This window comes from Balaenoptera ricei, chromosome 1 (assembly GCF_028023285.1).
Source record: "Balaenoptera ricei isolate mBalRic1 chromosome 1, mBalRic1.hap2, whole genome shotgun sequence".
In the NCBI taxonomy this organism is placed as follows: Eukaryota; Metazoa; Chordata; class Mammalia; order Artiodactyla; family Balaenopteridae; genus Balaenoptera; species Balaenoptera ricei.
Window position 1 is genome coordinate 192656257 of NC_082639.1, and position 23357 is coordinate 192679613.

The window sequence follows — 23357 nt, forward strand, 5'->3', positions numbered from 1 at the left end:
TGCGCCGGGCCTGGTGAGCAGGGCTCCCTTGCGGGGGGAGTGGCCCAGGGACAGTCGGACGTGGAGCCTCCTTCCTTCCTTCCCAGACCCTGAGCGCTGGACGAACATTCCCTTGCTGGTCAAGATCCTGAAGCTGATCATCAACGAGCTGTCCAACGTCATGGAGGCCAACGCCGCCCGCCAGGCCGCCCCTGCAGAGTGGAGCCAAGGTGCCCGCACTCCCTGGAGACTGAGCTAGCAGCCAGGCCCCGGGCTTGCAGATGGCTGGCTGGGTGTGCCGAGTCCCCACGGCCCAGACTGATCTCCAGGGTCTGCCTGCAGCACCTCGGGGGTGGCCAGGAGGCCAGCCCTTCCGGCTCTGATTGTTCTGAAGAGCCTCTCGGCCTGTTCTCTCCCCACCAGCACGCTTAGTTTTTCCACTCAGACTTAGTGGGGGATCTGGCCTGGTCCTCTTACCACTGGGGCCCATGGGGCCGCAGCGCAGAAACCCGCGGGGCTTTTGTGTCCTGGCCGGTCTGGGTGTGGGAGGGAGATGCGTGCGTGTGCTCCAGCTGCTTCTCGGCCCCATGCAGATGACTCCAGTGACATGTGGGAGGACCAGGACGAGGACGACGACGAGGAGGAGGACGGCCTAGCGGGCCAACTCTTGTCCGATATTCTCGCCACAAGTAAATACGGTGAGCGTCGAGGCCAGCCCTGCGCACACTGGTACCGAGAACGGGGCGCCCAGGAAAGGGCGAGCGGTGGGCCCACAAGGGACGTGCCTTGGGCTTTTGTACCCCTTGACCTCAGCCATGTGGGCGCTGCCTGCCCCCCGGGGCCCGTGCCCTGACCCTCCCTGGCTTGGTGTCTCTCCAGAGGAGGACTACTACGAGGATGACGAGGAAGACGACCCTGACGCCCTGAAGGATCCTCTCTATCAGGTCGATCTGCAGGTGAGGGTGTCCAGAGACGGCGTCTCGCAAGCAGCAGTGGCTTGAGCACCATTCCTGGCTGACCTCGTCTTGCCCGGTGGGCAGGGCTGGGGGAGGGCGGGGACTCTGCACCCAGGGGCTTCCTACCCCTGCCCGGTGTTGGAATCCAGCTTCCTGGGGCTGTGTCGTCCAAGTCCTAGGGGTGGATTGCAAGGTGTGGTCTTGGGAAATCCCTGTGGGATTCAGTCTCTGGGTTGAACCTTCCCTAGAGCCCCGAACGGGCAAGCATCCCTCGGGGCACTGGCACTAGTGTGAAGGTTCCCGCCCTCAAGGACACCTCCCTCCTCCGTTCCTCCAGGCGTACCTCACGGACTTCCTCTGCCAGTTTGCTCAGCAGCCCTGCTACGTGGTGTTCTCAGGCCACCTCAACGACCACGAGAGGCGGGTTCTGCAGACCATTGGCATCTGAAACGGTCCTCCTCCTGCCCCGCCACACACCGTTTTGCAGCCCTCACTGGCCTTGAGATGCACTTTCTTCTCAGCCTGGAGCGGCCTCTGCAGAGTGACACTGGCAGTACAGACCAGGCTCACCAGTGCCATCACCTAGGAATGCTGGGACAAAGGACATTTCCCAAAGCACCCTGAAGCAGCCCGTCTCTGGACCCTTCTTGTCCCCAGCTGTGCCCGCCTCTGCTCCTAGAGTCCTCTGCTGGTCGGGCCAGAATCATGGTGCCCAGAAGGGTTATGTGTTCATGGATTATTCGGCCTCACCTGAGGAGCACCGGAAGTCACGACCGTTCATATTCTAAAGTGGACCTGTTTCCTTTCGCAGGACGTCTGACGTGTTCAGATAGGAATACCCTCGGGCGAGAATGGTGTTTTCTGCCCCGCACCGCAGACGCGCTGGGTCTCGTAGGAGCGAGGGGAAGCGGCGCCAGGGCCCCCCATTCCTCCTGCGACACTGAGACTCCCCGTCGAAGGAGGTCGTCTTGGTTTTGCCTCGTTGCATGACACAGCCCCTCCCCGACGCTGTTCCTCTGTATACATGCACGCACACGGGATAAGCCAGACAGATGGCAATTTGTTTTTCCTTTTTTAGAAAAAAAAAAAAAATGAGGGAAAAACAGATTTTTTTAAAAAGTCCACCTGACCCAAACCATATTTAACATGCCTCTCACACACATCCCCACACCGTCTGATATTCAGAGGCTCCCCCTCTCCCTCAGGAATTCTCTAAGGTGGGTAAGTTGTAGCCCTCAAATTTGCAATGTGTATTTTTCTAGGAGAGTAAAGTAATCTTTACAAATGAATTTAGTCTGCATGGTATAAGGTGTCTCAGCACCTCTTCCTTCTGTTCCTTTTAGAAGGAAAATTAAAATGAGGGGAAAGGCTTAGGTAGAGCTGTGTAGTAGACACCGTTGTGTGTTTTAGCTGACCTAGAGGAAATGATTGATTCTCCTAGTTGGGAATTGTCTGTGGTGGGTTCAAAAGTGAATGAGGATAAGAAATCAGGAGGAGGAAGGTGAATTAGCCCGGCAGCCCCTTTTTTGGTACTGCCCACACCCAGCGCCCCATTTTTAATAGCTGCAGAGTATTCCTTTAGGGTGGTGGTCTCACAGCGGGAAATAGAATATAAACTGAATTTAACTATCTCAAGGAAAGACCACCCCCCCATGGGCATTGATTCTGCGAGGCTGCCTTGGGAGCCTGGGGGACTTGTTGCCACTAGGTGTCCCTGCTGGTCACTGCCCCCCACCTGCAGTGGAAAGCCTGGGAGCGGGGTGGTGTGTGTGTGTGTTCCCGAGGCTGCCAACCAGGCCCTGGGCTCGTGCCGCCTCTGACCACTGCTCCTCCTCCCGTGATTCTGGTGAGATGACGCAGGTCTGGCCACTGGTGCTTGGAGACTTGCCCCACGGTTGTAGGTCTGAAGGCAGGGCTCGGTGCTGAAGGTCCACCAGGCCAGGATGTCCCGGATAGGCACAAAGGAGTGGTCTCGTGCCAGCAGTCTGGGAGGCGGGGGCTCCCACACACTGGCCGGGCCTGCTCCCTAGGAAGAGCGTCTGCATCCAGGGCCGAAGTGATCCTCCAGCGAGGTCCTTTCCTCCTGCTCTCCTCTCGCTGGTTTTGGGGAGGACCGGGCCTCCTGCCTCAGAACTGGAGTCCTGAAGGAAAGGGTCGCGGAAGCATTTAGGGGGCTACCCCTGCCCCGCAGACTTAACGCTGTGGGCGAGAGCAGAGGGAGCCCTCGGTGTGCAGGCACTTCCTCGTGTTTCCAGAGCGTGTTCACATACGTCGTCCCGTTTACCTTGACAGCTGGTTCCCATTAGGCGTTTCCATTCTGTCGTTGAGGAAAAGAGTTCAGAGACCACATCCGTTGTCAGGGCAGGAAGTGAAAAAGACCTGCCGGAGGCCAGGGGAACTGACAGAAAGTTACACTCTAGCTCCTCCTTTGTGTCTGTCTTTTTGGCCAAAGAGAACTAGCTCCAGTATGGAAAGGGTGGGGCTACGTGTTTGCAAGGAGTTGGAGTTCAAGATCAGACCGTTGGAGAATAAGAGCCCTTGGCTGTTCTGAGATCCTTCAGGTCCCCTGACCCTGAAGAACAGTGGCTAGGACACCAGGGCCTCGCCCAGGGCTTCACAGAGCTCTCAGTGGAGAGAAGTGCACGGGTACGAAAGTGCATAGGCGGGAAAGGAAGCCGAGGAGCACACGTCCCTGACCTTCGAGCGCCACTGCTTGGGGAGCACGGACCAGCAAGTGACTCAGGCAAGAAAGGTAAAGTTTAAAAGACCAAGTGATGTCAAACTGGCCTCAGGGTCTAATTTTAATAACATACCAGATGAAATCTGGACACGGTAAAGTCAAAAGCATTAGGAAAGCAAAAGTGGGTAACTGTCCACCAGCTCCCTGCAGATGAGCCCATCGGGTGGTTTATGGTGTGCCCCAGGGCACTCTGTCCTCAGCCTTCCTTTGATGTAAGTGGCTGATGAGGGTTTTTATGCCTTACCTTCCAGAAGAGGGTTTGAGGCCATTTACAGAAGAAATAGGTACTAGACAAGGGCAGGGGGAGGCACTGATCATATTCTCAGATAGGGTCCAAACATCTCTACAAGCTGCAAAAAGTGGGCAGAATCTCTATGTAACGTTGTTTTCAAAGATGCGGATTGACAAGAGCATCCATGAAAAAAGCCAGGGATTCCAGAGCGCCGCTGTTGCGCAATCCCGTGCCAGTACCGAGTGTCTGTGATGCCAGGAGCTGTTCACACGTCTCTGCAAAACCCCAGTATAGACGAAGGCTGGGGTCACGGCCCAGCGTCCAGAGCGGCACGTACGGCCACCTCGACCTTCCTGTGCCTGGCAGCGGGCCTGGAGTGCTCCGTCCCATCTGGTGCCCAGCGAGGACTCCGTGACAGAGGAGGCCCATCTGCAAGGGGAAGGCCGGGTGGAGGACCTGGATCGTGTCGAGGAAGGAAGCTGGAAGGGCTGGCGGACTTGGGCAGACAGGACATCGCTCTGGAAGGTTAAAGGCCTGTCCCGTGGAAGACACTAACCCGGCGGAGCCGTGGCCACTAAGGAGATGGTAACACACAGCCAATTCCTGGCTCCTTTGTTTCCAGTGTGTTTCAGCAAACACCAAGCCTCTCTCACATGCAAGGCCATTGCCGGGTGCAAGGGGCTTGGCCCCTTCCCCAAGGAGCCAGTCTAGTAGGGGTTGAGAAACAGTGCGGTGGATCTGGGGGTGTTACGAGAGAAATCGGTTCTGGGTTGAGTGCCCACCGCCCGAGGGGAACGGCTAATGGCGATGGGGGAGGCCGCCCTTGCAGGGTGGCTGACAGCTGCCGATGTTTCAGAAGCACAAAATGCAGGGCTGCTCTACGTGTCGCCTGTTGATCTCGTTCAGACCCTCTGCCGTGGGTCCTTGACCGTGGCTCTGGGGGAGGGTGTTGGGGCAGTCGGAAGCCCACTTATGACATACAGGGGGCCCTCGGTTCTCCGTATTAGCGATTCAACCAACCAGGGACAGGGCGGTCCTGTAGTAGTTACTGTTGGAAAAACCTGCGTCTTAGCGGACCTGCACGATTCAGACCCACGGTCAAGGGTCAGCTCTAACCTTCCAGAGTAGGTGCTGCGTCCACCCCGTTTACAGGTGGATGAAACAGGCCCAGAGATGCACGATGACGAGGCTGAGACCAGCGACAACCTCCGGTCCTCGGTTTCCTTCTCTCTGAGATGGGGAACTGACACCTGCCTCAGGGCTGTGGTTACACGTAAAGAGGACCGGATTGAAGACCCTCGGGCTTGGGCGGGGGCGTCTGCCCCTTGCCTCCCCACCCTCTGGTCGCAGTCGCGGGGAGCTGTGTTTGGCGGTCTCCCTGACTCATTGGGTTAGAGTGACTCAGTTTCACAGATGCTGCTGCTGAATTAGGGCCTTGGTGAGCCTTTGGGAGGACAGCTCTGTGAGGGCCCTGCCGTGGGCGCGGGGACAGCAATGGAGGTGGCGGCGGCGGCGCCTGCCTACCACCTGCTGAGCAGAGCTTTTTCCATTTCGGTCTGCGTGACATTATAAGTTATCGATGTATTAATCTGCTTTCACTAGGTTTTTTTCCCTCCACTTTTTCCAGGAACATAGCCGAGTTTTTGCACTTTCCTTGCCTTAGTTGCTTTTGCATGGGGAAGGCAGAACTGTTTGAGGATAAGCTGCTTCTGGATCCTTGGTTGAAAGGTTGCATCAACTGAGATTAGGCCCAGGGTCTTGGAGGAAGAGAGGGGGAGGGGTCCCAGAAGACAGGAGGGGAACTTCTAGAAGTCCGCGGGCCCGTGAGTCGTGAGGACCCTGCCCTGATCCTGGCAGAGCACCTGGAGATGTGAGGGCTGGACACGGGGCACTGGGGCTCCCGGGAAGGTCCCCGTGCCTGGGCCGCGTACGTCGAGGCTGCTGGACTCGTAGGCCCCCCGAACTCACATCTGCCGGGCTCGCCCCTGTGTTTGCACTGTGTGAGGTCCCGGGACCTTTTCGGGATCCTGGCAGGGGGAGCAAACCATAGGGACAACAGACTGAACTCCCACCAGCTGGCAGGAAAGAGACTCAGTCTGATCTCATTCGACTGAAAGAAAGAAGCGTGGCCTTCTTGCACCCCTGGTTCCCAGCCTGGCTCGCCTGCCTGACCACACGCTCACCGGCTGCGGCAGGAGGGCCAGTTCCACCCAGGCCCTGCCTGTGACCTGCCAGTGACCTCCAGCAAATCCTTTTTCCATTGAATAGAGAGAGAGAGAGAAGGACCAGAGTGCCTCTGCCGGCTGACCTGCGGTTCTGGTGGGTCTGACTGAACCCTAGTCTGTTCACAGTGCGGAAGCCGAGGCCGGAGGGGCTGGGCAGTTTCTCCAGTTCGCAGAGCCAGGAAGTGGCAGAGCAGGGCCCCTGCCCTGGCCGGTGGTTCGGAGCAGGGACTCTGCATCCTGCATCCCAGCTTGGCCGTTCATCCTCTGGGGCCGCTTTGGACGAGCTGCTGAATCCCCAGCCGCCACCTCCCGGTCCGAGGAGTGCCTCCTGCAGCGATTCTGACTGTGGGGCTGCCTCACTGCCGGTACCGTGGGGGCCATGATTAGTGTAATCCTGAGCCGTGTCGTTCTCAGCACCTGGAGCTGCCCTTACACAGCCGGTCTTGCCTAGGAGGACCGGCCGTTCGCATCTGCGCAGATGGTTCACACGGGGTCAGGCTGAAAACAGACCCCAGGTGGGAAGGGTCAGTGAACCCTTCCCCGGAGAGGGAGTGGGGACAGACAGGAGAGCTGTCGACGGGGCCTTCTTCCTCTCTTACCCTCAGTCCCAAAATAGCACTTGTCTGCCCCACCCTGCCCAGCTGGCAGGGCTGCAGGCTGAGTAAGGTGCCATTTAAAGACAACCTGGCTCTCCCCGTCTGCCCCGCTGGCCGGACGTGGACCTCTGCTGCTCCTGCAGCCGCCCAGGGCAGGCTGGCTACCCCCGCCTGCTTTCCTGAGACCCTGGCTGCCCAAGTTCTGCCTGGACTGCCCTGGGACCCTGCAAAGAAGCAGAAGCCCGGATTCTGGGAGAGGTAATCCTGCAAAGGCAGTGACAAAAATCCCTCTAGAGAAGAGCGCTCCTTCCTACCTGGAGCTGGAGCAGCGGTGAGGCCCGTCCCCATTCCCCCCGCACACACACACACGTCCCTCCCCCACCAAGAGGACGAACACAGGAGACAGCGTTCCGTTTACAGCAAGAAAGAGTCAAGCTTGGGGCTTCCCTGGTGGCGCAGTGGTTAAGAATCCGCCTGCCAATGCAGGGGACACAGGTTCGAGCCCTGGTCCGGGAAGATCCCACATGCCGCGGAGCATCTAAGCCCCTGTGCCACAACTCCTGAGCCTGTGCTCGAGCGCCTGCGAGCCCGCACGCCACAACTACCGAAGCCTGCGTGCCACAACTACTGAGCCTGCACTCTCGAGCCCGCGAACCACAACTACTGAAGCCCACGTGCCACAACTACTGAAGCCCGCGCACCTAGAGCCTGTGCTCTGCAACAAGAGAAGCCACCGCAATGAGAAGCCCGCACACCGCAACGAAGACCCAGTGCACCCAAAAATAAATTAATTAATTAAAAAAAATAAATAAGAGTCAAGCTAGACACCAGGAAAAACCTGATGAAAGAGAAATGTGTGTTTATCCTGGGGCAGGGGGAGCCAGGAGACTCTGTTCCTTCAGTGCAATGAGATTATATCAGGCAGAGGAAAGGGTGTAATGACCTCTCTGGAGGAGCTGGGTGGACGGAGGCCCTCGGGGTGGAGGAGGGCAGGGTGCCCTCAGGGCCCTCCTGAAGAAGAACCTGACTGCTCAGAGGCGAGGGAAGGAGGGAAGGGAGTCACTCTGGTCTCAAGATGGCTCAGCTTGGAACATGGGCCAGGCAATCGGGAGGAGCAGGAACCTCTGGAGTGGAGGCCCCAGGGCCCCGGGCCTGGGGAAGTAAGGGGGGGCCTCGGTGATGCCCAGGTCAGTCTGCTCTGATTTGAAGAGGAGCGTCAAGTGGGGCGGGGTGGGGGGGGGGGGAGGAGGCCCTGGTCATTGCCCCACGGTGGGATGACTCAGCAGAGTACTGCCACAGCCCTGGGCCAAGCCCAAACTGGGTCACGGGCTTGCCCCTGCCCCCCCCCCCCCCCCCCCCCCCGCTGCCCCTGCTTCCCACACAGAGTACTCCTGGGGATAAAGGCTGCGCACCAAGTTCTCCCCAAATACTGCTCTGGCCCGGCACGGAGCATTTTACACATGTTCAAGGAGAGGCAGGAGGTGAAGTGGAAAGGCCTGGGCTTTGAAGTCACAAAAGTCAATTCTAAATCCCAGCCGCCTGTGAGCTGGGAAAATTAACTTCTTCCAACCCAAGTTTCCTCATCGGTACAATGGGACAAACTTGAAACAGGAGAGAAAGGGTCAGGGCACAACCTTTGAAAGAATGACACAGCCCGAGGACATGACGTAAACTGATTAGAACCAAGTGGGTCCAAGATGGCGGATGAGTCGACTTCCACTAGACCTTGAGCCTCAGGATACGCTCACTGTAACACATCAGCAAGCTGAGTGACACACCCACAGGTGCCATGACAGTTCCAAGGCCAGATCAGAAGGATCAAAAAATGGGTGGTGGCCCAATTCCTGGAAATCCCCGCCCCTTCCCAAAATAGCTGGAATACTCCTCCCACTCGTTAGCCTATGAAATTACCCACCCCTATAAAAACTGACAACCCCATACCCTGGTGCCTTTCTCACCTTCCGAGACGGCCCACACTCTGCCTGTGGAGTGCGCTTCTCTCTAAATAAATCCACTTCTTACCTATCACTTCGTCTCTCACTGAATTCTTTCTGCAACGAGACATCAAGAACCTGAGCTTCATTAAGTTCTAAAACCAGGTGTGTGATCTCAGTTGGTTGGGTTTTGGCCGGGTTTGAGTCCCGGCACGTGGGTTCAAGTCCCAATCTGAGGTGCACGGTTTCAAACTCACTTGCAGAGTTAGCTGTTAGTATTACCATTATTATCACACTCAACGCACTCTGCCTCCTCTGGTCCAGGAAAGTGTCTGTCCCGCTCACTGGGGGCCGGGAGGCCAGCTTGTTGAGGGGCCCAGGCTCCCATGTGCTCTTGCCTGCAGAAGGTCTGGGGAAGCCCCTCCAGGCCTAAATATCTATCTGTACAACCACCTTCCAGGGCTCCCAGCTTTCCCACCCAAGCCTCTTCCTCACTCCCTCCCAGCCCAGAGGCCTGGATCAGCACACAGGTCCAGATCGGTCACGGCCACAGAGCCGGCTTTAGCTCCCCGCCTCCAGGCTCCAGCATCCCCTGCTGAGAAGCGCCAGCCCTCCCATGGCTGCCTGTTCTCGCCTCTGGCCTGCCCGCGGCCCCTTCCTCACCCTCTGCCCTTGTCCAGTCACCTCCCATCACCTGCACTGAAAAGTTTTCCTAGAATTTTGCAATTAGAAGTCACTGATGTCGGGGCTTCCCTGGTGGCGCAGTGGTTGAGAATCTGCCTGCCAACGCAGGGGACACGGGTTCGAGCCCTGGTCTGGGAAGATCCCACATGCCGCGGAGCCACTAGGCCCGTGAGCCACAACTACTGAGCCTGCGCGTCTGGAGCCTGTGCTCCACAACAAGAGAGGCCGCGATAGTGAGAGGCCCGCGCACCGCAGTGAAGAGTGGCCCCCACTTGCCGCAACTAGAGAAAGCCCTTGCACAGAAACGAAGAGCCAACACAGCCATAAATAAATAAATAAATAAAATTAAAAATTAAAAAAGAAATCACTGATTTCGGACTTCCCTGGTGGCACAGTGGTTAAGAATCCGCCTGCCAATGCAGGGGACACGGGTTTGAGCCCTGGTCCGGGAAGATCCTGTGTGCCGCGGAGCAACTAAACCCGTGCGCCACAGCTACTGAGCCTGTGCGCCTAGAGCCCATGCTCCACAACAAGAGAAGCCACCGCAGTGAGAAGCCCGCGCGCAGCAACGAAGACCCAACGTAGCCAAAAAGTAAAAATTGAAAAAAAATATCATTGATGTTGCTGAGAGCTGGGTGTCCGGATGAGCAGGAACCAGGGGTGTAAACTTTGAGGAGAACTACTTGGAGAAAAAAGGAGAAAAGCAGGAATATAGCTAGAAAGGGATGAGTTTCGGGAAACATGAGGTTTTGTTTTGCTTTGCTTTATTTCGTTTTAACAGGAGAGATTTAAGATTTTGTTCCTAAGGAAGGAAGAACTGAAGACACGGAAAGAAGGGATGATGAAGAGGAGCTCCAACAGATGGGCTCTGAGAGCACGTCGTCGGCGCGCAGCCGGGGCAGGAAGGACAGCCCTTCACCTGAGAGTCGCTCAGCAGCCACGGGGGAGCCCCCGCAGTGAGGGCTGGCGGGTCACGGGGAGCACAGGGCCCTACGGTCCCCACACTCACAGAGCCTGTGGTCTGGGAATGGACACGCCGTCAGGCGTGGGGACCTGGGAACTCTCTCCATACATCCGTCTCTGTGGCATTTTTGACTGCTTCTGCGTCAGGACAGATGTACGCTCCCCCCTACCCTGCCCCCATCAGACTACCAGCTGCTTCCTGGGGCAGGAGCCGACCCTCTTCTCACTTCCACTCTCCTGGTGGGGTGCCAGCGCCCACAGGGGACCAGGATGGGGCAGCGCCTTCTTTGGCTGCCCTTCCCTAACCTGTTTAGATTCTGTTGGGTCTTCCACGCCCAGGACACTGGAGAGACTCGCTGTCTGCTGTTGGGCATGGGAGCCACCTGGATTGCTGGATTGATGGACCCTTGTGATGAGAACTCAGACTTCAGCCTTTCGACAACTTTCTTATATAACTTACAGCCGTGTTCGTTATATTGATCATGCTGTACATTAGAGCCCTAGTGCTTATTATCTTACAACTGGGAGTTTGTACCCTTTGACTGCCTTCATCCAAATCCCCCCTCCTCTGGTGACCACAAATCTGATCTCTTTTTTCTATGAGTTTGTTTGTCTGTAATTGACCTACAACACTATGTTAGTTCCTGTTCACAACATAGTGATTCAATATTTCTTTTTTTTTAAGCATTATTTTATTATTATTATTTTCTAAGTTAATTATTTTTGGCTGCGTTGGGTCTTCGTTGCTGCGCGCGGGCTTTCTCTAGTTGTGGCGAGCGGGGGCTACTCTTCGTTGCCGTGTGCGGACTTCTCATTGAGGTGGCCTCTCGTTGCAGAGCATGGGCTCTAGGCACGCGGGCTTCAGTAGTTGTGGCTCGTGGGCTTCAGTAGTTGTGGCTCGTGGGCTTAGTTGCTCCGCGGCATGTGGGATCTTCCCGGACCAGCGCTTGAACCTGTGTCCTCTGCATTGGCAGGCAGATTCTTAACCACTGCGCCACCAGGGAAGTCCTGATGCAATATTTCTATACGTTCCAAAATGATCACCATGATAATTCTAGTTACATCTGTTACCATACAAAGATATTACACAGCTATTGACTATATTTCTCACACCATATTCCTCATCCCTGTGACTCATTTATTTTAAAACTGGAAGTTTGTGCCTCCTAATCTCCCTCACCTATTTCTTTCCTCTCCCCAAGCCCCCTCCCCTCTGGCAACCACCTGTTTGTTCTCTGTATCTATAACTCTGTTTCTGTTTTATGTTTGTTCATTTGTTTTGTTTTTTTTAGATTCCCCATATGGGATATCATACAGTATTTGTCTTTCTCTGTCTGACTTATTTAACTTAGGATAATACTCTCCAGGTCCAGCCATGTTGTTGTAAATGGCAAAATTTCATTCCTTTTTTATGGCTGAGTAGTATTCCGTTGTAGGTGTACACCACATCTTCTTTATCCATTCATCTGTTGATGGACACTTAGGTTGCTTCCATATCTTGGCTGTTGTGAATAGTGCTGCTGTGAACATAGGGGTGCATAAATCTTTTCAAATTAGTGTTTTCATTTTCTTCAGGTAAATACCCAGGAATAGAATTGCTGAATCGTATGGTAGTTCTATTTTTTATTTTTTGGAATCTCCATACTGTTTTCCACAGTGGCCGCACCAATTTTTATTCCCACCAACAGTGTACAAGTGTTCCCTTTTCTCTGCATCCTCACCAACAAATTTGTTATTTGTTGTATTTTTGATGACAGTCATTCTGACAGGTATGAGGTGATATCTCACTGTGGTTTTGAATTGTATTTCTCTGATGATTAATGATGTTGAGCATCTTTTCATGTACCTATTGGCCATCTGTATGTCTTCTTTGGAAAAATGTCTATTCAGGTCCTCTGCCCATTTTTTTAATCTATTTTTTTTTTATGTTGAGTTGTATGAGCTCTTTGTATATTTTGGATTTTGACCCTTATCAGATATATCATTTGCAAATACCTTCTCCCACTCAGTAGGCAAAGCCAGCTGGATTTAGAATGCCTCTGCCACTTACTGGCTCTATTACCTTGAACAAACCCTTTAACACCCTTGAGTCCTAGAAATCTCTGTCTGTAAAACGGACTGATACAACCAGTGAGCTTGGTTTCGCTTGTGGGATTCCGGGGAGCCCCAAATGAGGGGCCTGTCTGAGTGCCCTGAAGGATGCACGCGGAGGGGCTGAGAAAAGCTTTGGATTTTCTCCACAGCTTGGTCCCCTGCACGTTCCTGGTCAGGGAGGCCCTGGAGCAGGGGCACAGCTACCAACACTCAGTACAAATTTGTAAGGAGACTGATGACCCCCTATGGGAGTGGCGCGGAGGGCCTCCCTATGCTCTCTGGCTACTGCAGTATCTCCGCCTGCGGGGCTGCTTTGTGAAGAAAGGGGTTTTCACTGTCAAGGGTGTCGGACTGGATGGTCCCCAGGTGGCCCCAGCTGCCTGCCATGCGGACTGGTGAGGCCATAGGCTGGCGCATGCCAGGGCTGTCCACTCGGAGGGGGAAGGGGCCACTCAGGGAGCCAGCACAGCTGGCAGGGTCCAGGCCTGTGGGCCCGGCGGGGACAAAGCTGCTCTGAGCTGCCTCTCAATGGGCGCCTGTGTTCTGGGGTGGGGGCGGGGTGACCCTCCCGCCGCCGCAGGATGTCCCGGGCTGGACACTGGGGCAGAGGAGGTCCCGCACAGGGAAGGTTAGGGTTGGCCGCTGCGCCTGAGCACTCGGAGGTGGCACCAGGATCAGGGCTTCTGGGTGCCGGGACGCCGATTGGGCCGAGGCAGGGGGCGGGCCCGGCCGGCCGCAGCGCCCAGCAGTCACTGGTCCCGGGGGGACTTGAAAGGAGGAGCCCGCTCGGGGCGTGTCCGGGGCGTGTCCTGGGCGGAGCCCGGACGGGCGGGGCGCGGGGGCAGGGTCAGCGCCGACCGGCCGAGCCCCGCCCAGAGTAGGCGGAGAGGAGCCGGCGGGCGCGCTGGCCCCGCGGAGCTGGGCGGCCGGCGTCGTCCTGCGCGCCCCGCGCCGCTCCCCGCGCCCCGCCATGCCGCCCGCCGGGCTCCGCGGGGCCGCGCCGCTCGCCGCGATCGCGCTCCTGGTGCTGGGGGCGCCCCTGGGTAAGGGCCGGGGGCCGGGGGCGCGGGGGAGGTCTCGGCGCGCGGTCCCGGAGACCCTGGGAGAGCCCGCGCCCCGGAGACCCTGGGGGAGGCTACGACCCGGCGTTGCGGGGTCCGCGGGAGGGGAGGGCGGCGGGTGCTGGGCGTGGGGCCGACCCCAGGGGCCGCTCCGGGCAGAGGCCTCTGGGCGCAGGGACCAGGGTGGAGCTCCGGGGAGTGGGAGTGGGGCTGGGCGGCCACTGGGTACCCCCGTCCGTGCCCACAGCGCTGGCCGGCGAGGACTGCCTGTGGTACCTGGACCGGAATGGCTCCTGGCATCCGGGCTTCAACTGCGAGTTCTTCACCTTCTGCTGCGGGACCTGCTACCAGCGGTACTGCTGCCGGGACCTGACCTTGCTCATCACCGAGAGGCAGCAGAAGCACTGCCTGGCCTTCAGGTGGGCTCCGGCCCCTCCCCTCCTCGTCCGCCTCCACATTCTTAGCCCACACCCAGGGCTCCGGCTTGGGCACGAAGCGGGGCTGTAGCGCCGGGGCTGGGGAGTTCCAGGAGGGGCCGGCTAGTTACCGTCATGTGGTCACCGCTGGCTGGGCTGAGTCCTCCCCTCGCTCCGGGCCTGCGCAACCGGGCGCAGTGGAGCTCTGGGCGCAGTGGAGCTCTGGCCGGAAGGTGGGAGACGGGGGTCTGATTCCCAGGTCCGCTGCTCACCAGCTGCGTGATCTTGGGGAGGACATGTCCCGGGTGGGTCACTGTTTCCTCTCCATGAAAAGGGGGGGACACAATGAGTGGTTTTCAAACTTCTTATTGGAGGGGACGCTGACATATAGAACAGGTATAGGGAGGCTGTGATTGAAGTGGGATCTGAGAAAACAGCTCTGGATCATTTCCCAGGGGGCTTTCAGGGCTCCCGTGCTGGAATCTAACCAGTTAAGTCATGGACAGGGGCGCACACTCCACAGCCCCGCCGGCCGCTCTCTGACCAGCAGGCCGCCTGGCCTTCCGGGAAGTGTGGCCCCCTAAGATCTACCCACACCGGTCGGGCACAGCCCCACCAGGAGACCCACATCTCGGTTTGTGGTGGCCCCCTGCTGGCCAGGGGTCCGAGCCCAGTGTTACTGTCAGCGTGGTGAGGATTCCCCCCTTGAGGTTGGAAGGTGAGGGGACCTGTTCTTTGTCTAAGTCCCAAGACCATAGCGGGCATTGCCTCTGCCGTGATCCTCTTCGTGGCCGTGGTCGCCACCACCATCTGCTGCTTCCTCTGTTCCTGCTGCTACCTGTACCGCCGGCGCCAGCAGCTGCAGAGCCCATTTGAAGGTGCGTCCATGTGGGACGGGGCAGGGGAGCCTGAGCTGGGCCAGGCTGTGACCCACGGTGGGCACCAGAGGTCAAGGGGGTGGGGTTCTGCAGCAGCGTGTGCTTCCAGACACACACTTGCCAGCATGTAACCCCAGAAACAGGAGCGTGCAGGGGCACGTGTGAACGCTGGACTGGTATACACGAGTGCGCCTGGCACCGTTTGCCGGCATCAGTGTGCCTGCCCTGGGTTTGTGCGTGCTCTTGGCTCTTAGGAAGCACTGGGGTGGGGCCTGGAGTGTGAGCGTCATCGGGTGCGCTCCGTGCTCGAAGGACGCGTGCCTGAGTTGGCGTGTGACTGCACATAGGCCCAGACTGGTGGGCGTGGGAACAGTGACTCCCCGGCAGGGCATCAGTGTGGGAGGACCCCCGCTGGGGGCAGCTCTGCTAGGTTGCAAGATTCCAGCCCCACAGCGGCCATCTCCTTGCCCAGGTAAGACATTCCCCAGGCCATGCTCTCTGGCCCAGGAGGTCTCTGAAACCCCCTGAGGGAGCAGACTGCTGAACCCAGACTGACCAGCAGGGGCCACCTGCGGGCTCCCTGCTGGACTCGGCCGAGCAGGGTCTGGGAGCAGAGGCGGCAGGGCCTCCCGGGCCGGAGGAGGTGGCTTCCCATGGAGGCAGGGCCCTGAATGCTGGTCCTTGTCCCCCCACTAGGCCAGGAGATCCCAATGACAGGCATCCCAATGCAGCCGGTGTACCCGTATCCCCAGGACCCCAAAGCTGGCCCTGCAGCCCCACAGCCTGGCTTCATGTACCCACCTAGTGGTCCTGCACCCCAGTATCCACTCTACCCGGCGGGGCCCCCTGTCTACAACCCTGCAGGTAAGTGAGCCCTTTGCTCCCACCTGCCCGCCCCCCACCCCCTCACAACCGGAGTCCTTCTCCCAGACCTCCAGGCTGCCTTGGCCCCGGGGGTCCTGCGTGGTACTGCGGTCAGGGGTTCCTTTGCGCCCTCCCGTGCCACTGTGACCCTCATCCTGTCTCCTTGGCTTGCAGCTCCTCCCCCATATATGCCACCCCAGCCCTCCTACCCGGGAGCCTGAGAAACCAGCTGTGTCTCGGCCGTCCCTCAGGGATGCCCCCACCTGAACCTCCATCCGGCCCTGGGGGTGGGCAGGGTCCTCTACTCGCCAGGCCCCAGACCAAGCTGCGCCCTGAGACCTTCTGGGAACAGAGCCCCAGGGAGAGCAACAGGAGCTGAGCTGGAACTTGGCCGTGAATGAGGGGTGGGTGGGGAGGGCCTGGGATGCCTGGACTATTTTTATCCGGGGCGGGGGAAGGACGGGAAAGCCTGGGTCACAGCCCCTGCTTTCTTTTAGTCCTTCTCCTCCCAGGACCCCAGCCGGGAAGGCTGGGCCGCTCCTGTTTGCCCGCCGTGGGCTGAGGGGGCCGGCGCTGAGGGGGCTCCGCCGGCCGTGGGCAGAAGCCCTCCTCCTGGCGCCCCCGTGGGCCGTGCTCCGGCTGCTGGATTAAAGCTGTAATGACATGTCATGTGGGTTGTGTCATTGGGCCACGCACAACTTCCTGGCTCTGCCCGCAGCCCCACAGCCCTGAAGCAGGGGAGGGCGGGTGCCAGGGCTGGAGCACAGGCCGAAGCCCCCAGGCCGAGGGCTCCTCGGGCTGGTTCCCAGAGCCTGGAGGCGGATCCTGCCACTGCAGGGAAGAGGGTGCTCGTTGGTTAGATGCCCCACGAGGGGCCGGCGAGTGAGGCTCCGCCAGCCGCCCAAGGGCCCCTGCCCCCATTCGGTACACTGGGCCTCACACTCGGACCTGGGTGTGTCTGTGTCTCCCAAGGTTGCCAGGTCTCAGCTTCCTCATCTGTAGAATGCGGATGCTGCCTCAGGGCTGTCCTGAGGGTGAACCGTGTACAGGAAGCTTGGTCAGGTCCGCCCTTCCCCATCAGAGGAGCCAGCCTGGGCAGGTGCTGTCAGCTGCCTTGGAGCACCAGGGGAGCCCAAGGCACGAGGCCCCCAGGCCCAATTCTGTGTCTCTACTGGGCCAGGCAGGTCCCCTCCCCCGCCCCCCTGACCTCACCTCCGGAGGACGTGGGCCAGTTTTTAATTCAAGTGGGAAAAGTGCCAACTCAGCTTGGAAAGCCACCCAATCCGCCATCTCCCCCTTCCCAAGCCCCTCGGCTCGGCCCCCCTCCCCTCCATCCGCGGTCCTCCAGCCCCACTGCAACCTGCTTGCCCTTTGGTTTCCTCAGGCCTCTGGGCCCCAGCAGCCTCGTCTGGATGGCCATAGTGCTAACCATGCCCGGGGCCCACTGGAGGCTCTTGTCACACAGCCCAGGCGGGGAGCTCCTGGGCCAGCTGCTCTGGGGACGGGTCAGACCTCTGTCCCTGGACCTGACCCAGATGGAGGGGAAGCTAGGGCTGCTGGGGCCAGAGCTGGGACCACAGCTCCAAGTCCACCTTTTCCTTGAGGATGGGGCAGGGAGGTGGGAGGGGCCGCGAGTGTCCTGGCTTCCGGCCGCAGGTTCTGCCGTCACACGCTGGGAGAGGCTGGGAGAGGCGGTCACTCCAAGGTTTGGACCGTCCCCCTCTCTCTCTCCTGAAGCTAGGAGGTGGAGGAGGTTTGCAGGATAAGATTTCTGAGTTTCCCTAAGAAATGATGTGTAAATGAATGCAAGGCCGTGCCAGTCAGAACTAATTATCCTTATGTCAACAGCCTGGGGCCAATTAAAAATTGCTCTGTAGTCTGGGAGGGGAGTCAAGTTTATCCCAGTCAGAGCTGCCTCCCGCGTCACTGCCCCCAACACTTCCAGTCAATTAGCTCTGCAGAGCACTGAAAATAAGAGAATTCTCAGAAAAGGGGAGACCGTGACAGAGTGCAGCTTCCACATGTGGGAGGCAGAGAGGAGGGCCCCCTCACGTTCTCTAGTTTTTAAAACAAGACAGCACCCTGTCTCCAAAAGTGCCACGTCCTCTGTGGCCCAGCTCCTCACCAGGGGACGGGGCACAGCTGCTCCTGCACCAGCACCCCGGAAAACCGGCAGACACCCTACAACGTGGGGTGGGGTGGGAGGAGCCGTGATCCTCAGGGATCGGGCGACCGTGGGGTCCTGCCGGGCTGGGAGGGACCGGCGGGGACCCTGAGGGGAGGTCTGGGAAGCCGAGATGGGGAAGGGTGGCGTCTTACACGAAGCCCGCCGGCCTGCGCCGCGGGCGCAGTGGGGAATGCTGTGGTGGTGGGCGTGCTGGGCCCAGCGCAGGAAGCTAGGGAGAGGGCTAGGGCCCAGGTACTTGGAATACAGTCAGGCCAGGAGCCAGAGGTCAGCAAGAAAGGGGAGCGCTGGTGGGGCAAGGGGAAAGCTGGAGGGCGGGTGGGATAGAGGAGGGGGTGAGGCCTGCAGAAGGGGGCCGCGGGGTGGGGAGAAGGTGCGTGGCCAGGTAGTGCGGGTAGAGCACGGGCAAGGCGGCCGAGGGGCACCCTCCCCAGGCCAGCAGCCTGTCCCCCTCCCCCGCCCTCCCCAGCAGGCAGCTGGCACGCGCCTATCCAGGCTGGGTGAACTTGGTGGGTGACCTGCGTTCGGACCTTACACTTCTTACAGAAGCCACCTGAGTGGCCTTGGTCCCGACGCCTGGCCTGGGCCTCCTACGACAGGAAGTGGGCCGAATGGCCCTGCAGGCCCAGTGCCTCCAGGGCCTGGGCCCCAGCTTGTACATACCGCCCCCAGGCCCGGCGAGGGGACGGGGAGGGGATAGGGGAGGGGGCACTTTTCCTGCGGGCGGGGCCTGGGGCCAGCGTCTCAGATGGACCCCTGGACGGGGTGGGGGAGAGAGTGCGGCGGCCGGAGGGCCCTGGGGGAGCCTCCTGGCCCAGGTCGGCAGGAAACCTGGGTTTGAATCCGGATCCATCAGCTGTCAGGTCGTTTGCCCCGCCTTGCAACCCCTCCCCTCAATTCAGCTGATCCCAGAGCACCCGCGCCCGAGGACGCTCCCGGCCGCCCCGCCCCCGCCCCCAGGCCTCCCCGCAGTTGGGCCGCGCCAGGTCCAGCGGTCCACCCTCCGGGCTCGGAACGCTGCGCGGCAGAAGGCCCGGGGCCGCGGTGTCCGCCAGGTGGCGCTGCGCCACCACCCCAGGCTCGGGGGGGATGACGTCATCGGCCTGCGGAGGCCACCGCGGAGCGGAGGGGGGGGGAGGGGGGAGGGGGAGGGCGGTGCCCCTGGAGGCCCAGGAACAGCAGAAGGTGGTTTTTTGTCGGCTAATCTTGAGTTAAGTGTGTCACGCCCTAAAGCGACAGGTCCAGCTGGAGCTCTAGGATCTGGACCCTGGCGGGCGGGGTCGCTTAGGCCTCCTGAGCCCCTTCACCTGCGCTCGTTGGTGCCGGGAGGGGGCGTCACCAGGAGCAGCTCCGGGGCGGAGCTCGGGCTCCTGATGAGCTGAGTGGTCGCGGCCCGTGTCACACTCTCTGGGCCAGGCTTTGTCTGCGACGCGGAGGTGATGTCGGTCCGGCTCACAGAGCTGCAGCCTCGGCCCGCAGACTTGCTGCGCTTAGCTTGGGGGCGGCAGTGTGTCCCCCTCCGGCCCGGCCTTGGTTGGGTTTCTGGGGGACAGGCGCGTGGGTGGGGGGAGGGGGCAGGGTGCGCCCTGGGATCTGAGCTCTCTGCTTCCGGGACCAGCCTGCGCTCTGTTTCTGGCCAGACCTAGCTCAGGGGTCCCGGTTCGGCGCAGGGACGCCCCACCTCCGCCCTGCAGACGGGAAGCTGCAGGAAAGCCTACATCTGACCCACACCCAGGTGGCAGTTCCACAGCGACAGGGGTGCAGATCCTTTAGCCGATCAAACCAGAGAGATGCCTTTGCTGTATCGGGGATGGAGGGCGTGGGGCAGAGGGGGGCACAGCCGTGTGGGCACTGCTTCCCAGTGGCCTGGGGCTGCTGGGAGGAGATGGCTGGAGCCCGCGGTTAGGAAGAGTCGCGGAGGAGCATCCAGAACACGCCTGATATAGTCATCCCGGCGCCCTGCGCTCCACTCTGCCTGCCACCCCGACGGTGGGCGGCTCTGCCCAGTGACCCCAGGGCCTGGACAGCCAGGTCAGCGGGAGCCCTCCCCTCTGTCCGAGTCTTTCACTCACACTCTGCTTTCTGCGGACGGGAGCTTGTGTGTGGCAACCTGGGGAGGCATGGCAGGGAACCTGAGTTTCCGGGGCCCTCCAGGGAGCCCAGGTGAGTATCGGAGCCTCGGGACAGCACAGAGGTGAGCACAGCCATGCACAGCTAAAGGCTCGTATATATTATCAAAATCTTATGGAAAAACAGATACACAGCTATTTATACAGCAGCAGGTGGGTGTGAGGAAATGTCTGCTTTGGCATCAAACCTTCAGGTCCAGCTGCTGTCTGTCCTCTCCTCATGTCTGGAGCCCACTCCCCCCAGGCTCGCCGCCCCTGCCATGTCCTCTGATTAGCTGGGAGGGGCTTGGGGGTGTCCTCAGCCCCTCCTCCCTCTTCCCTGGGCCCTTGGCCCTCCAGTCTTCCAGGCTTGCCCCACGCAGAGAGCCAGCAGCGCAGCGGCCTTGCCCCAAGGGCTCCTCAGAGGCCTGAATCCTGGCCCTAGCGGGGCAGTGGGGCCGGGCGGGTCACGTGGTCCCTGGGAGACATCGTTTCTGGATCCTAGGACTTTGGCAGCTTGCCAGCCGCATGGGCCCCCAGGCGTGCCGTCTTCTCGGTCACGTGCTGAAAGGACTCTTCTTGTCCAGAAACCTCAGCTCCAGGTATGAGACATTTGCGGAGAGCCTCAGAGACAAGAAAAGGAAAGCAAGGAGAGAAGGCATCCTTCCCGGAGCTGGCCCAGGCCTCCAGCTCTCCCACGGCAGGGCAGGGACGTCCGGAGCAGGTCAGCCGGCGTGGCGGGCGGGGTCTGTGCGGCCCTGGGAAGCGGGGCCTGGGCAGGCGTGGCGTGGCGGATGGCGCCTGCAGCCCGGTCCTACTGGAGCAGCTTGGGCACCTCCACCTGTCCGGGCAGAGCAGAGACGGTTTAGAGGAGGGAACCCGGCGGGGGCTTCTGGAACCCCTCTCGCTTCCTTTCCTGCTGGGCTCACGAAGAGATGAAGTGTGGACAGAGGGAGCCCTTTCCCTTTTCTGTGAAAACCCGATGCCATCGAATGACCCTGGAGTTACAGTCGAGGTTGTGCGGTATCTCAGGAGTGACCGTGTAGGGGTGGGGTCTGCCGGGCAGAGGACCGAGACTCCACCACCCAGGGAGGCCGAGCCTTGAGAAGCAGGGTCTCCAGGGACGGACTGCTTCCCAAAGACCTGTGGGATAAACTGACCTGTAGGACTTGGCTGGTCCTGAGAGGGAATTAGGAAAACAAAGACCATCTGGGTTTGGGGAATGGGGGGAGGGAGGAAGGGTCTGAAGCTGCTTCTCCATTTCTGGGAGAAAGGGGTTCCACTGCAGGGTGAGGGGCTAAAGGGAGCCCCCGAGAGGAAAGGCAGGCTCCCTCGCGTGGGAGGCGGGGCGGCCAGGCTGGGGCGGAGGGCGGTGAGATGAGCCAGCCCCCTCCCAGCCCCGCGCACCCTGCGGCTGAGCGCACCCGCTCACCTTCTTGAGCTGCTTGAGGTTGCTGGAGCGGATGGCGGCCAGCAGCTGGTCCCGGGAGTTCTTCTCCTGGGCGGGGAGGACCTTGTCGCCCATCTTGCGCTGGGTGGCCGGCGAGAGCGAGTTCTTCAGGTTCTCCACGAGGAGCGGGGGGGCCAGGGGCGGCGGCGGTGGGGGGGGCGCGGCCGGGGCGCCCCCTTTCCCCGGGGAGTTCTTGGGAGCGGCCCTGGGGGACGGCTGCGGGGAGGGCCTGGGGGAGCCGCGGGCGGGGGCCCCGGCGCGGGGCACCTCCAGCAGCGCCGCCCCTCCGCTGGCCTCACGCGCCTGGCGCTGCTCCTGCAGCCGCTTCTGCCGCTGGCGGTCCATGTTGCGGCTGAGCAGGTTGGTGACGGTCATGCGGGGCCCGGCCAGCTCGAAGTGGTAGCCCAGCTTGAGCAGCGTGGTGTTCTCCTTGAGCAGCTTGGCCATCTCCATCTCGGTCTTGCCGCCGCAGATGTGGCGCTGGTTGTGGAAGCGGAGCTCGGTCAGCGAGGTGTTCTGCAGGAGGGCCCGGAAGATGGCCAGGATGCCCTTGCCGGTGATGTGATTGGAGTCCAGGTTCAGGCTGGTGATGGTCTTGTTGGCCTTGAGCATGATGGCGATGGCGAACGCCACGTGGTCGTCCGCCCGCGTGTTGGCCAAGGCGAAGACCTTGACGGCCGTGTTGAACTCCAGCGCCTCGGCGAAGCGCACCAGGATCTCGGGGGTGATGCAGTCCGAGTTGTTCACGTTGAGCTCGGTCACCTCCGGGTCGTTGCTCTTCACCCTCTCCAGGGGCTCGTCAAAGACGCTGGGGGCCGCCTCCTCCTCAGCCTGGGCCGGCCCGTCGGCGGGCTCGGCGGGGGCTCCAGGGGCTGATCTCTCCGGCGCCGCCAGGCTCTTGCTCTCTTCGCGGGGGGCCTTTGCACGGCGGGGCTCCTCCTTTCTGGCCTTCTCGTCCTCCGGCCTGGCACCCCTGTCCCTGCTGCCCCTCTCCGCCTTCTGGCCCTCCGTCCGGGCGTCCGTGTCCTTCCTCTGCCCCTGCACCTTCTCGGCCTCCTCTGTCTGGCTTGCTTCTTTCTTCTCCTCTCCCTTCTTCCCCTTGTCTCCGCTCACACTCCCCTGCCTCTCCTCGCCCTTCCTGGGGGCTGCCCTCCCCTCCTGCGCCCGCCCCTCCTTCCCGGCCTCCTTCTTGTCCACCGCGGCCCTGACCCGGCCCTTCTCGAGGCCCCTGACGAGCTTCTCCTCCTTGGGCCTCTCTGCGCCTTTGCCTTCAGCTTCGTCCTTGTCTCTTGAGAAGCTTTTCTTCAAGCCGCCCCTCTTTGGCTCCTTCCCCAGGTCTGAGTCCCGTCTGGGGCCCAGGGGCTTTTTGCTGGCATCTCTGCCCCTTTCCTCTCCCTTCTTGACATCTGTCTTGGTCTCCACTTGCTTGCCCTCCTAAGAATTCAGGAAAGAAAAATAAACATGAAGAGCTGGCTACGGAGGCAGAGGAATGAGCCTGGGGACAGCGTGGGGGTCACTTATGTAACCGCCTGGAGCCTCCAGACAGTCTCCGTTGAGGATGCCATGCGGGGGCTTGGGGTCACGTGCAGAGACCGAGCTGACATCAGACTCACAGAACGTCAGGGTCGTGAGGCCCCAAAGGGAATTCCTGGGTGGCTGTGGCCCTTCCTCCCCAGAGGATCTCAGACCCTGAACTGCTCTCCTCTGTCGTGGGTGACTGGGAAGGTGGACCCTGCTGAGCCTTGCTGGAACATCCCTAGAACTGGTCGTGTCTTTGTTTAAAATTTTAGATTTTTGTCCATATTGCTTTCTTTGTGTTAAATTTGATTTTTTACAGTATTCATTAAAACATTAGTTGTCTTGGGGCTTCCCTGGTGGCGCAGTGGTTGAGAATCTGCCTGCCAATGCAGGGCACACGGGTTCGAGCCCTGGTCTGGGAAGATCCCACATGCCGCAGAGCAACTGGGCCCGTGAGCCACAACTACTGAGCCT

At 60.1% G+C, this 23357-nt stretch overlaps 3 protein-coding genes across 5 annotated transcripts in view; 2 read left to right on the plus strand and 1 right to left on the minus strand.

Moving 5' to 3' along the window:
* Window positions 1–8753, plus strand: part of IPO9 (importin 9) — a 53819-nt gene extending 45066 nt beyond the window's left edge. For 2 of the 3 annotated variants that reach the window (XM_059943343.1, XM_059943355.1), the window contains exons 21-24: window positions 87–209; window positions 573–677; window positions 859–935; window positions 1273–8753. In XM_059943343.1, coding sequence (XP_059799326.1) covers window positions 87–209; window positions 573–677; window positions 859–935; window positions 1273–1383 — 416 coding nt within the window. In that variant the 3' untranslated portion in view covers window positions 1384–8753. The remainder of the gene's footprint in view (window positions 1–86; window positions 210–572; window positions 678–858; window positions 936–1272) is intronic. The other variant, XR_009506576.1, reaches the window with a different exon arrangement.
* Window positions 8754–13296: 4543 nt separating this feature from the next.
* SHISA4 (shisa family member 4) lies at window positions 13297–16291 on the plus strand. Its single transcript, XM_059943366.1, has 5 exons — window positions 13297–13446; window positions 13712–13883; window positions 14625–14758; window positions 15455–15622; window positions 15797–16291. Exons 1-5 carry the CDS (start codon window positions 13374–13376, stop codon window positions 15841–15843), a joined length of 594 nt encoding a protein of 197 aa, XP_059799349.1. The 5' UTR covers window positions 13297–13373; the 3' UTR covers window positions 15844–16291.
* A 3725-nt stretch (window positions 16292–20016) lies between these two features.
* The window catches only part of LMOD1 (leiomodin 1), a 33134-nt gene continuing 29793 nt past the window's right edge, over window positions 20017–23357 (minus strand). Inside the window, exons 2-3 of the mRNA XM_059943381.1 lie at window positions 21348–22799; window positions 20017–20756 (exon numbers count right to left, since the gene is read on the minus strand). Of these exons, the coding sequence (XP_059799364.1) occupies window positions 20730–20756; window positions 21348–22799 (1479 nt within the window). The 3' untranslated portion in view covers window positions 20017–20729. The remainder of the gene's footprint in view (window positions 20757–21347; window positions 22800–23357) is intronic.